General features: G+C 41.7%; 1 protein-coding gene across 9 annotated transcripts in view; it reads left to right on the plus strand.

Moving 5' to 3' along the window:
• Nucleotides 1-13,943, plus strand: part of GRB7 (growth factor receptor bound protein 7) — a 110,607-nt gene that overhangs the window by 3,214 nt on the left and 93,450 nt on the right. The window contains exons 2-5 of one of the 9 annotated variants that reach the window (XM_083147207.1): nt 1,258-1,437; nt 3,653-3,810; nt 4,134-4,681; nt 10,542-10,620. In XM_083147207.1, the coding sequence (XP_083003333.1) occupies nt 4,511-4,681; nt 10,542-10,620 (250 nt within the window). In that variant the 5' untranslated portion in view covers nt 1,258-1,437; nt 3,653-3,810; nt 4,134-4,510. The remainder of the gene's footprint in view (nt 1-1,257; nt 1,438-3,652; nt 3,811-4,133; nt 4,682-10,541; nt 10,621-13,943) is intronic. The other 8 variants (XM_083147214.1, XM_083147208.1, XM_083147209.1 and 5 more) reach the window with 8 other exon arrangements.

A 13,943-nucleotide genomic window follows, 5' to 3' on the forward strand; every position in this document is an offset into this window, starting at 1 on the left:
CGGCGGTACGGCCGCACGCGGGCCGTACCGACCGAATCAGAATAAGGGCCATTATCTTTCTCTTAACACACCTGCATTTTAATATAGGGAATATATAGTAGGAGCCTGTGCATCTGTTTATATTTTGGGCCAAATGTAATAGGGTGTGAGAATCAGCAAGTGAGAGATTTTGGGAGAGTTTTCCTTTTTTTTTTTTAAAGCGGCAATCATTTACACTGCAAAACCAGGTTGATTTTGACATGTAAATGATTGCGGCTTTTAAAAAAAGTGAAAACTCTCCCAAAATCTATCACTTGCTGATTCTCAGACCCTATTACATTTGGCCCTCTAATCACCAAAGTAATGACCAAGGGTTAATATTAATATTATTAAGAATTTTGGTGTGTTTGAGAAATGGCTGAGGAGGGAAATCCAGGTGTGAAGTGCAGAGCAAGCAGCACCATGATTTGCAGTATTGTGCATGGATCCTTGCACTGCCCCCAGGGATCAACCATGCTCTCTAAGGTCCTCCCCAAAACGCCCAAGAGTAGACAAGGATTGGAAAGAGTGGATTACCCTCTCAGGAATATGGGACCACTCTTCAAAATGTAGGATCACCAAGACATTCCAGGAGTGTATCCATTTGTGCGATATCCTATATTTATATAATGACAACATAGTCTGCAGTGTTGTACAGTTATTATAAGGAATAGCTGAAACAACAAGTGAGCAGACAATGGTGTAAAAATAGTCACAGCAGCCCATGTAGCCTGGATGTGCAAGGGGCCTGGGGAGATAAAGGCATGGTGCTGGATTGCAGTAAGTGCAGGGAGGCCGCTGCGGCTGCCTCTGAGTGCAGCAGTCTCTTCTCCCGCAGGGGGAAGGGGATCCTGTCCGCTCAGGGCAAACCAAGTGTGTGCCATGATGCGGCATCTAACAAGTCATTTCTAAAGTTATATTTTTAAAGGTGGCCACCTCCAAGATTAGGTTAGGCCCTCTTCATTTCTGGGGCCTGGGATGCCCTGGGTACAGGCCCCTAAAACTAGCGCTACTATAATTTGCTATGTGAAAGCTGCTGATACCAAGCAGATAACTAAATACTCCTTGTCAAGAACTTGATATGTGTAGAAAAATTATAAATGCAGAGTTGCCCTGGGAGATGGAAAATGACACACAACGTATGAAGTGCTGGTTTTGTAAAGGGAACCAGCTTCATGCAATCACAGTGTAAAACAATGCCTTCCTGTATGACATCAGCACTTCTGTTTCTCCATACAGGTATAAATATAATCTACAGACGTGCTGCATTTATCACCACCACAAGGATAATTTACACCCATTGACAGGGATAAGAATAAATGTTCTTATCTTCTCCTCCAAGTCCTTTCACTAGAGAAAGTATCGGATGCCTGTATTCTCCCGGCACCTGCAGAGTATTGGCTCACACGTACACCACATGTAAGTGTGCACTATAACAAAAACTCCATTTATTCTAATCCCAATTCACAGGCAGCTGTGCAAACAAAGTGTATCATTTTACCTGACGGTTGGACACAATTACATTTAGTTTTGTTCTTTTGTTGTCTGCATGCTCTATTGTTACACTGGTAGGAAATGAAAGAGGCTGCAGACTAGTGGCTAAGAGAAATAGGGCTGAATGCAAAGCATTGTGGGGAACGAATAATATTTTTTCTACACTTGACCTATTTATTCCAAAACTGCTAAAATCATATTTGCCTGCCTTATGGCCTGATTCAGACCTGTTTGCTAGGCTGCATGTAATCGCAGCGTAGTGAACAGGTAAACGCCTCCTGGCTGAACGCCCACCCCCCCCCAGGCGCGAAAATCATGAGGGGATATGTATGCTAAAACATCCCCTCGCATGCAGCCTCATGGTCGAAAGACCAATTTTGGCTAGATGCACTGGAGAAGTGATTTTTTCTAAAGGGGTTTACACACAGAGAGATTTTGGCAGCAGATTTTGACTAGATATTTCAAATTTCCTAGAAATCTCCCAGTCTTTCTCTTGCTTAGTCAATATTGTCTAAAGGTCCGTACACACTGGCTGATTTTGCCCTGCGTGTTTGGACAGTGATGTCATCGCTGGGGGGAAAGCCGCTCAGTGCATATACACCAGAATAACCCCCTGCATGCATGAAAGCAGTATAATGCTATATTTTTCGGTTCCCAGTTGTTCTCTGTTTGAGTGTCAAGTGAATTTGTCAAAATTGGTGTGATAAATTACCAAGCAAACATTTTTTATTTATCAGAATGACCTATAATGTTTACCATATATAGGAAATATAATCTTTTTATACACCATTTTTTATTGTAATTTATGTAAAAAATATGAATGACACTGGAATTTTTAATGGATATTTTTAACATCTCTCACAGGGAGGATGTTGGCGCTCAAAGGGTTAAGCCCAGTCCACTCACTGCTCTGCCCACTACCTAGCAGTCCTGATCCAAACTAACTATTCAGTAGAGATAACCAGCAAAAAAAGTTTGTGCAACAATTAAACACAATACCCAGATTTGTTAGTGATATCACACTCCTGACGGAAAGGAGAACCATTTGGATTTGCTTCTGACAAACATTTGCTGGCTGTTAGTACAACCCCTTACTAACAAGTGGCAAGGTGACAGGGAAAGGTCCTTATGTCACCAGGCCAAATTGAGTCAGGTAGGAGAAGGTGCAGATGAAAACAAGGGACCTCGGCTACTATAGGGTAATAATGTCACGCCTAGAGAAACTACAGCTCTACCTGCATGGATGAGTTCCCGGTGTGATCATAACCCCTTTGATAGTACAGGACAAAAGTATGGTGGATCATTGCCATACAAGCATACAACTTTTTAATCACAAAAAGAGCAAGGAAGGCAAAACTTCTGATGTTATTTATGTAGGAACTTGGTCATGCAGTAACGTGCCCCTCCTGACCTGGCCTGGTATTCATGGCTTTTGTTAGGAGAGCAAAATGAAGTCTAAAAATAACAGAAATGGGACAAAAGGGATGCCCTTCTTCTAAGACGTAAGGCCGGAAAGACACATAGGATCAACCACAGTTGTGAGTCTGATGAAGGATCCATCATCCATGTCCCTACCCATTGTAGCTTCTCTCCAAGTGCATCAACTTTTGCCAGGACAACTAGTTTAAAATTAATAATAGATTAAAAGACCAGGGCCCAGATGTATCAAGCTTCAAAAAGTGATAAAATGGAGAGTGATACACAGCCAGCCAATCAGCTCCTGCCTGCCATGTTACAGGCTGGGTTTGAAAAATGACAGGTAGGAGCTGATTGATTGATTGTTTATCACTCTCCACTTTATCACTTTTTGAAGCTTGATACAAAAAGGGCAACAGGATAATTTAGGAAATCGTCTGTAGAAGTTTCCATCTGACTGATCTGTTTGGAAAGAATTATTGACATCTCTAAGTCAAGCAACCATTATTTGCTACCTAATCCAGATATCTTGACTAGGCCATACACACGTGATGAGAGTGACTCTGGGCCCTTGTGCAGCTTGCAAGGATCTGTGCAAAGCTATAGGAGCTGTAATTGTGCACCTTTAGTGGAACTTACATTAACGTTACTTGGCTTGATCGTTGTGTCACTTACAAATTATTGAAGCACACTACTAAGTGGGAATATTGTTTTACTCCTACAGGTTTAATGTAATCCCACTGGTTTCAGTTCTTCTTTTCCTGTCTGTGCGAGCTACGGTGCCAACCACAAGATGGTGTCCAGTTATTGTGTTCCTTGGTCCCCAATTAGTGGTCAAGCTAGGCCAGGCTACCCATTGAAACACAACAGATGGAATAAAAGGTGATATTGGTCATTGGGGTAGTAATTTTCCTTGGATATCATAATAGTACAGACACATTCATGTACCTCCGAGGGAGATTTCTCTTTAATAATATTGTTAGATAAGACACATATCTGAATTGTTTGAGATAATGACATGAAGTGCTGGCAAGTTTAGCTCTTACACAGCACTTTGTACTGTAACCGTAGGTTCACAGCTTCATTAGCATAATCCTCTGCAATCCTATCTGGTAGTGAAAGGGTTATTGCTAAGAAACCTAGACAGGAGAAAGCCGTGTTTCCAAAAGCTTGCAATCTAATTTGAACTCTACACTTGAATTTAGGGCCAAAATACTGTGAAGGACAACTAGTCTCCATGTGGAGAGCAGAATATTTTGGACTGCCCTGGACTCTGTCTGCTATCACTATGTGTGTGATTTGTGTCAACAACTGAGACTCCTTGTCACTGCAAAGTCCTACGCGTTATACAGGCAGGACAGTGGCAGTTAGGAAGCTGTCCGAATTCTGGGTATAGTACCTAGGGCACCTCTGTGTCTTGGTGATGCTTGGATACAGTGTCTGGAACGTCTAGGACTACTGACACAGCAACTTATTGCTCCTGTAGTCACGAGTTGACAAAGGCATGAAAGGCGAACATACACAAGCTTAATCTTTTTTTAATTTATTTGGCTGGCAGTGTCAGAGTGCTGCAGAGTACCCCATGTTTTTGGGCAAGGAGAGGAGGACTTCTCACCCAGCTGGGTGGCAGAGGAACAGAAGGTTTTGTTGGAGGAATGTCCTGGAACAATTATTGTGTTGTTTTCAGGGAAGAAAAGGAAAACAAAGAACCCCAAGCAAGAAGAAAGTGTGTGAGCTGCTGATTGAGAATAAGGTAAGACATTAAATATATAACAGCTGGCTGTGACCACGGCGAAGGATTGCTTGTTTGTCTACGTTCATAAAACACAACACTTTTTCAATGTATTGCATACAGCAGCCATGTTGTCACTGTGTAAACAAGTTGTGTGGCAACATTCAATTTGGCACTAAGCTCACAATCTAAGTTGAAAATGACAGCTCATCTTAATGCTTTTTTAAGTTAAAGCCATTTGTTGCAGCCCTGATAATGAACGCAAGTCCAGTGTTGCTAAAATGCTGTAAGTAGAAAGCCAGCCTGTAAATAGCTTCACTGTACTTCATTACCTCTGGCATGCAAGTCAGCTTCTTCCTTTGTAGTTTGCAATTCAACAAATGATTGCAGAAATGTTGTTTTGCTTCCAATCTATGGCCCTTATTCTAATCGGCACGGTACGGCCCGCGTGCGGCCGTACCGCCGATGTTTTTGGTCTGCACATGCGCAGAGGTCATTCTGCGCATGTGCAGCCCCCTTCGCCGCAGACGTCTTTCGTCCGCCGCAAAGGGGGCGTATAGGGGCGTGAGAGGCATCATGCCCTCATTTCCCTATGTGTACGCCCCGCGTTTCATGGGCGTTCCCATGCAAACGCGGGGCGTATGCATGGTAATGAGGGCATGACGCCCTCATTACCATGACATGGGGGCGGAAAGCTGACGTCGCCGGATGTCAGCTTTCAGCCCCCATACAAGCTACCACACGGACGATTGTCCGTGTGGTCTCAGCTTGCGGGAGCTGCCGCGGCGTGCGGCCCTGCCTTCGATGGTCGACGACCATCGAATGCAGGGGGCAGCTCCCACCATGGTGGAGGCGTAGCCTCCACCATTTTAATGCGGATCGCCAGCCGTCCGTGTACGGACGGCCGTGGCGATCCGTAGGGTGGGCGGGGATTGGTTTGTGCGGTCGGAGCCCCGTGTGCGGCTCTGACCGCACCAACCAGAATAAGGGCCTATATTAGGTATAGATAGGTATATCACAGGGAAACCATGACTGGCAGTGTGCAGCAATGAGCCCACTGTGATACCCAGCGCTTTATCTTGACAGATATCTATAGTTCATTGTGACTTCAAATTCATACAGAGGGCCAGATGCACTAAGCTTCAAAAAGTGATAAAATGGAGAGTGATAAACAATCAGCCAATCAGCTCCTACCTGCCATGTCACAGATTGTGTTTGAAAAAAATAAAAGGTAGGATTGGCTGGTCGTTTATCACTCTCCACTTTATCACTTTTAAAGCTTAGTGCATCTGGCCCAGTGTCTGTAAAGGCCCATACTGGGCAACTTTGAGCTGAAACAGCTCATGTTTCTATGTTTCTATAAACCAGCTCAGTTTACTCATTTGAGCTGCTTTCAGCTCGAAATCCGCGCAATGTGTACGGGGCAGCGATAACTGCTGAGCGCTGATGCACGTTCCCGCTATGGAAAGTCATCCACCCCTATGAAAATTGCCAAAATAGGCACTGAGCATTTTTCATCCCAGTGATTTTCCCCATCATCTCTCACCATGCACGCTGGGCAAAGACGCCCAGTGTGTATCGACCTTAAGCCAAATAGGTCAGATTTATATGACATTTGTGTTCATTTGAAACAAACTGAAATAAATAAATACATACACAGAAAACATGCATGTAGGTGTTTACATGCATGTAATAAATGCCTTAATATCATTTTGTACTAAGATGCTACATTCCATAATTTAATTTCTGTTCCACAGTGTTTTATTGTTGTCAGTAACATAAGCCAATTCAGCATACACTGCTTCCAAATCTAAATAAAATGCACCAAGATGTTAGCAGTTTAATTCTGATCAATTCAGTTAGTTTAGTCATTTTTTTAAATAAGTGAATCTAAACAGTACTTGTCTGGAAATTAGAAATAGGTGAGACATTCTAATTACTTGAAGTGGTTTAAAGTGGAACCATTACTCCCAAAACAATTGTCTCAAAAGTCACTAAAAGCTCTATACTGTATGCTTTAACTATAAGTTAAAAAGTATAGAGAGCAAGCACTGAAAAGAACAATAACGAGGTTTATGAGCCATTCTCAGCCCGCTGTACCTGCTGGGTGTACTTACACGTGCCTGGCTTAATCTTAATCAGAACAACTGATACTTTCAACATTCCAGATGGCTAAAAAGGGACTTAAGATTTCTTATTAAAAAAGAACACTTTTTCCTGTTTACAAGAACGACAAGCACGAATACACATACTAGAATACATTTTTAAATTGAAATAAAGAATTCTACTTGTGCTTATTGTAGCTGGAAGGAAAAGGAGGACGTGAATGTAAAAAAGCAAAGTTGCCAATACTTTTCCTGTGTTTGCATGGGTTTCCTTCTACACTCAAAAAACATAGGTTGTTGGCTTCTCACTATAAAATTTTCCTATTTGTGCTCTTGTTCCCATGTGATAGGAACAAGAAGGAATATAGGGGGAGATATATCAAACTTTTGACAAGGATAAAATGTAGTGAGATAAAGTACCAAGCAATCAGCTTCTGTCATTACTAAATTTAAATCCAGTTGGTTGCTGTGGGCAACATCACTTTTCATTTATTGGGCCAGATGTACCAAGCTCCAAAAAGTGATAAAATGGATAGTGATAAATAGCTAGCAAATCAGCTCTTAACTGTCATGTCACAAGCTGTGTTTGAAAAATGACAGATAGGAGCTGATTAGCTGGTTGTTTATCACTCTCCATTTTATCACTTTTGAAGCTTGATACACCTGGCCTTTTATCACTCTCTAAGGATGAGTACACACCCGAACAATGGGCAAGTAATGTACGACTCCCCCACCTATCGCCCATAAAAGTACTGTCATGCCCTAGATAGAAAAGAAAACTTTTATTTGTGTTGTAACTTTGAATTCCTTACTAAGTGTGTATATTGAATAAGCACCTTCAAACTCTATACACCAAATAGATTCCCCATCAATCCATATTATTTGAAACAATACTGCACATTGGATTTATGTCATGTTTCCCATATTGGCTATCCTCACAACAAGGATTTAAGGTGGAGAAAAAATTGTGAGACGTTCAAAGCGACATCTACTGTATGATAGGTATTAACAAATCCTTTAGTACCCCGAATGACCACTCAGCATCATTCTTTTACACCCCTTTCCCACCTATCCTATATGCTAACTTGGGACAAAATGCAGCATTATGCAGAGTTATTGGAGGACCCCGATTTTCTCTGCCCAATCCAAAATCAGGTGGAGAGTCGAGCTGAATTCCCATCGGCCTGGACCATGCCCAATTGCCCATCCACATCAGGAAGATTTAATGTAACAATCACTTATCTGTCCTTTATTAATAAGCGCACATCTCGTTCATAGAGTGTAAACTCCAATGGGTCATTGACTGATGTGAATGATTGAAACGTTCTATGCTAAATGCTGCAGAATATGTGCACTATATAATTGATGTTTAATAAATTAATATCAATCGTATTGCTTTGATTTGCCCCAAATGTATAGCAGTGCGAGCAATACCTACTCTAACATCATTTAATGCTGCACTAGCACCTAGGGAGGTGTTGCTTTCCTGGGCTGCATGGTTACCATATATACTCGAGTATAAGCCTACTTTTTCAGAACATTTTTTATGCTGAAAAAGCCCCCCTTGGCTTATACTCGAGTGAGGGTCCCACTTGAGTCAATAAGTTTTCCCAGTTTTTTTGTTGTAAAATTAGGTGCCTCGGCTTATATTCGGGTCGACTTATACTGGAGTATATACGGTAGTCTGGCAGTCATAGCTATTTAATGTTCTGGAGGTGTGTGAATGAAAGAACCAATGATAAGCTGTAACTATAGACATTGCAGCTTCTCATTTGCCATCTTGATTAGACCTTGTTTTGAAGCCATTTTAGTGTAGTGAGCAAAAGTTGTAAATGGAGTGCTTTATCTACACAAATCTGCCTGTCACCTATCCTATATAATCATAGGCTATCTCTGCACCTCACCTGTATGGGGGGAGTCAAGTGTTTTGCATGCCGGTCACTAGATGGCGCCCTATGCGGAAATTAAAGTGTTCCATTTAGCTGTGCTCAGCCGCCAGCGCTAAAAGTACTATTATGCCATACCGTCATTTTGATGGGCTGGGAATAGTTGGTTATAAAGCAATGTGTATTGGTATAACCTGCTTGAGGATTTGGGCCAAAGTACCTATTTGTTTGGACTAATCTTTTCCTGATTAAACTACAGTTGGCGGGGTCATTATACAGGCAACGCCACCTGTGTGCATATTTATATAACCACAAAATATAACGTATGGCCCTCTGCTTTTTTTTCTCTCAGTGTTTATTATCTACTTGCTCTCCAAGAAAGCACCATTCGTCAGAATGCATTAGGGCAGGCATGTCCAACGTTGGCCCTCCAGATGTTGTGAAACTACACATCCCAGCATGCTTTGCCACAGTTTTAGCATTCTCTAATAGCAAAACTGTGGCAAAGCATGCTGGGATGTGTAGTTTCACAACATATGGAGGGCCAACGTTGGACATGCCTGCATTAGTGTATAAAGCAGGTGGGCGTGGATATTTAGATAGGGGAAAATTTACTAAAATGGGCATTCTATTTCACATGGGATGTTGCTATGGGCAACCAACCAGACACTATCTATTATCTTCTAGAAGGTGCTAAATCAATACTAGTAGTAGATTCTGATTGGTTGCCCATAGCAACATCCCATGTGAAATAGAACTCCCATCTTTGTAAATTTTCCCCACAGTGTCGAGATAGACAGTCAATAGGTCTATCCCAGAAGGGAGACATGCCATAGGTGGACAGGGTCAAAAAGTCATCAGGGACAAAAGGTCAACATATGAAAGGTCGACGGGTCAAAATGTCAACATAAAAAAAGGTAGAAATGTGAAAGGGTAGACATAGGTTTTTTCTATTTTTTTGGTGTCATTGTCAACAACTGTTGAAATGGAACCCCAATTAGTTTAATACATACCCTCGCTACGCTCACCATACTTTAGTTAGGCAGGCAGGCAAGAACTACATGCAAACTATTTATATTTACAATAAGTATTAGCTTGCCATGCTTCGGGTGCGGTGTCTTGCTACACTCGGCACAATATTTTATTCTCCCATCATGCCCTAGTGGAAGGCAGGCCTGTCGGCACATGTCGGCTCAAAAAGAAGTGAAAACCCCGAAATAGACCTTTTGGCTGTCGACCTAATGCTTGTGTCGACCTAATGACCCTGTCGACCTAAACCATGTCTACCTTCAGTCACGTCAATTCTGGGTCATAAAGATGAACCAAAGGAATGTCCTACAAATAACATTTATAGATGCATTAAACACATTATTGAACGGGATACATACAGATGAATGGCATTTGGGATGCCATTGGTCAGAACACAAACGCTGGCATCCCAATGGGGGGAATTCTCACAGTGGTCAAATAAGTATACTTACCTTCCCTCTGTGTCGCCCCCCCCCCAACCTTCCTCCCTGCAGCTTAACCTTTCCATACCCCCGCAGCATAACCCTCCCTGCTAGTGCCGAACCCCTGTAACCGGTACATAATAGTAACCCTCTCTCCCTGCAGCAGAGCTCTAAGTCCCCCCTAGTGCCTAAACTTAAGGCCCCCCTTCTCCAGATTAACCCTAACCTGCCTAACAGTCTTACATTTGGCATCCCAGCAGTCAGGATAACGGTGCCTGTTATTGAGGGCAGTAGTCGGTATTGTGAATGCCAGTATACCCACTGCCGTGATGCTAAACGCATCCCTACTGAACACCCAAGAGTAACAAACAGTCCTGAGAGTATTTAAAAAAATGTGTGATTGGACGCATTATTCTGAATGTACTGCTGTTATTTGCAGGAAAATGGTGGGGGACAGGTGAGCTGTGAGCCAATGGACTGTGACATAAATGATGCAAATGAAGATAGCTTGGGAGATGGTGAGTACATATATACTGGCAGATGCTCAATCAGTTTAGTGATGTCACTCAAGTGCTTGAAAGGGAGGGGTAATACTGAGTAAGAAAAAAACACATGCTTTCCCCCAGCACACTGAATGACACCAGTAACCAGATTTAAAGACCACATGATCATAGAATTCATAGATCTTGGTTACATATATTTGCAAATACATGGGTAAGCTCCCAAGCCATTCATCAAGGCTTCTCTGAGTATTGGGGGTCCCTATTGCTATATCAACGTGCGGGGTGCTGCACCTCAGAAAATCAGCACAGGCCAGAAGCTGCACACCAGTGATAAAGCTAAAGTGTTAATAAATGTTAGTGTTAAAAAGCCAGATCTACAGTATATATAGACAAGAAGTGAAGCAAATGTGATTCATGTAATTAAACTAATAAAGGAATATTGTTAGTGAAGAGATTAGTAAAAGAGAAGTATTAAATGGAATGTACTAGTGTGCCACCTCAGAGCCACCGGTTTGTGGTCCCTGGGTCAACAATGACTAAGTTGACACCTGGAAATGGTGAACATAACATAGGTCGGCATTGACAGAAGGTTGATACAAGCTTAAGGTCTACATAGACATGGTCGTCACTCTAAAGGTCACCACGAGTTTTTCACTATTTTTGGGTGAACAAGTGGGCATAGAGTGAAGAATAGTGTGCCGAGCGCAACCCGAAGCGCTTGCCATGCGAGGGGACGCAGTACACTTATTTGGTGTCCATGTTGACATATGTCGACATATACACAAAAACTGTGGAAAAACTTGTGTCGCCCATCTGGCTATGTCGACCATTTTTAGGTGTCAACCTAGTCACTGTCGTCTATTAGTGGTTGACTTAGTGACTGTCGATCTAGACATTGTTTACCCACTATACCGTAACCAGGACCCACCCAACCATACCAATCCAGGGGTACCACACCCCAAACCCACGTTACCCCATTCTGGGTCTATAAATAACTATTATAAAGCCACATGATAATGGCTCTTACTTAAATCTACATAAACTAAGAACTGCCTACCCAGAGAAACCCCATAATGCTCCATGTGGCATGCCAGGACCAGGACCTCCTCCTAATGCTAATATTTAAATTACATTCATCACTCTTGCATCATTTTTTGTATGAAGCTCTGCGGTACATGCGCCATAGGGGTTTTCAGCACTTGTTGCACTTGAAGAGCTTCAAATAATTATTCAAGTATGTGAACATCAGCATTGCATGTGGATTGTGTGAGACTCTGAATCTGGGTTTTTTATTGTTATAAAGAATCAAAATATCTCTGCCCTATCCATTCCAAACTGTTCCTCTTTTCAGGATTTATGTCTGAAATGGTGTCGACAATTGCTTTCATTGGTTTCCAAATATAATGTAACATTGTAGCATAGCAGCAGGTTCTGGTGTTTGTGGTTGTGTATATGCTGTACCTTCATGGCTGTGATCACAAGAATGTTTTTTAAATAAACCACGGTGTTAACGATGCACAGGAGCGTGCAATATTAAGTGTACACACTAGACTTTTTTATAAAAGGTATTGCTCAGAATGGTCCTTCTGGGTGATGTCTTGTCATTTCTCATCTAGTGTATATGTGGCTTTACTGTAGAATATAATGAAACAAAAACAATTAGTTAAAAAGAAAATTGTAATATATAGCAAAAAGTTCAAAGCCAAAACTAATGTGAGAGGGGTGTCGGATGACCTTCCCGCAGTCGGGATTCTGACAGTCATTACACCGATGCTGGAATCCCGACAGTTAAAACCCCGACAGTCGGGATCCAGACTGACAGGGGATATTCTCCCTCATTGAGGTCCACAATACCCATAGAGGGAGAATGGCGAGCGCAGCAAACCCGCAAGGGGCTTCGCGATTCCCAGCAGTCGGGAGTCCAATGTCGGACTAATGACTGTATGAATCCTGACTGTTGAAGTACTATACCCCACCCTGTGTTATTTCCTATTTACTTTTGATAAAGGGGCACATAGAAGCAAGCAGCACAATTACCCATCCAGTCTTTCAGCCAGTCTCAGCCTACTGGTAACAAGAAGCCCAAGAACATTTTCCTACTATTATCCATGTCTCAAACCTTTCTAAACCACTGGAGAGCAAGACATGTAGCTAGATATTATTTAATATTATAACATAATATGTAATTTGTTTAACAGTAACCAATTTGGACAAGTTAGGTGTTAGCTTTATATTTTCGAGAGCAATTTAGAAAATGAAAGCAAATGTCTTATTGGTTTACCATAAATTATACAATTCAAAGAAGCCTCAATTTGACTCAAAACAACTCTGAAGTCCGTGATACCGGTACACTGCTTCCCGTGTTACCATGCAGATAGAGGGGTCTAGCCAATTCATTGTGATGTCAATTTCTTGCCATTCGCAGCCTGGTTTCAGACCAAATTCACTCAAAATTGTTTGCTTCCCCATGGGGCAGCGAGAACTTTCCAGCCACCGTATAGTGCAGCCGCTACCACAATGATTTATACTTGCAAATTCATTGCAAATGGTATCAATCACATAAAGTTGTTATCAACATAAGTGCAAAGAGAAAGATTTTTGGGGTTAAATTTTCCTAAAGTTGGGAGTTCTATTAAAGATGAGATGAGGCCCAAGAACAACCAATCAGATTCTAGCTATAATATTCTAGAAGTTGCTAAATAAATAAGAAGTAGAATCTGATTGGTTGCTATGGGCAACATCCCATCTTCAATAGAACTCCCATCTTAGTTAATTTACCCCTTGGTTTCCTTGATCTTGGTTCCATTACATACAAAATAGCATAATTATATCATAATATAATATAATATGAAGTTCAATTATCCTTATGTTACCTCTACGATAATTGTATTCATGTTTAGTGTGCAGCCCATTTAGAGAACACCCAACAGCTACACAACTCACAAGTGAGAAATACACCTGTGTAACTAATTTGAAATGTCTCAGAGCTTTCTGTTCCCTATTACTACAGGATACCACCATACTACAGGATTTTGCAGGATACCATGCAACACATTAATGGGTTTAATATACCTAGCAGTCAAATCTGTCTAAATACATCTCAGTCTTGTGATAGAATGGGTTAAAGTTTCTCTGTTCTCTGTCATCCATGAGCCATACATCTGTCTTGTTTTTACGGTCACCTGTTCTGGGAGGGGAGGATGAACTTGTCATCATGCTATGGTTATTAATATGTGTTAATAACATGAATCACTGGTTAAGCCTTCCCTTGTTTTGCTCAGCTCCTTCTCTTCTATATACAGCAAAATAACATAACTGTACACAAGCTGCAGACTTTG

Source organism: Crinia signifera, chromosome 6, assembly GCF_055691185.1.
Source record: "Crinia signifera chromosome 6, ASM5569118v1, whole genome shotgun sequence".
NCBI classification, from domain to species: Eukaryota; Metazoa; Chordata; class Amphibia; order Anura; family Myobatrachidae; genus Crinia; species Crinia signifera.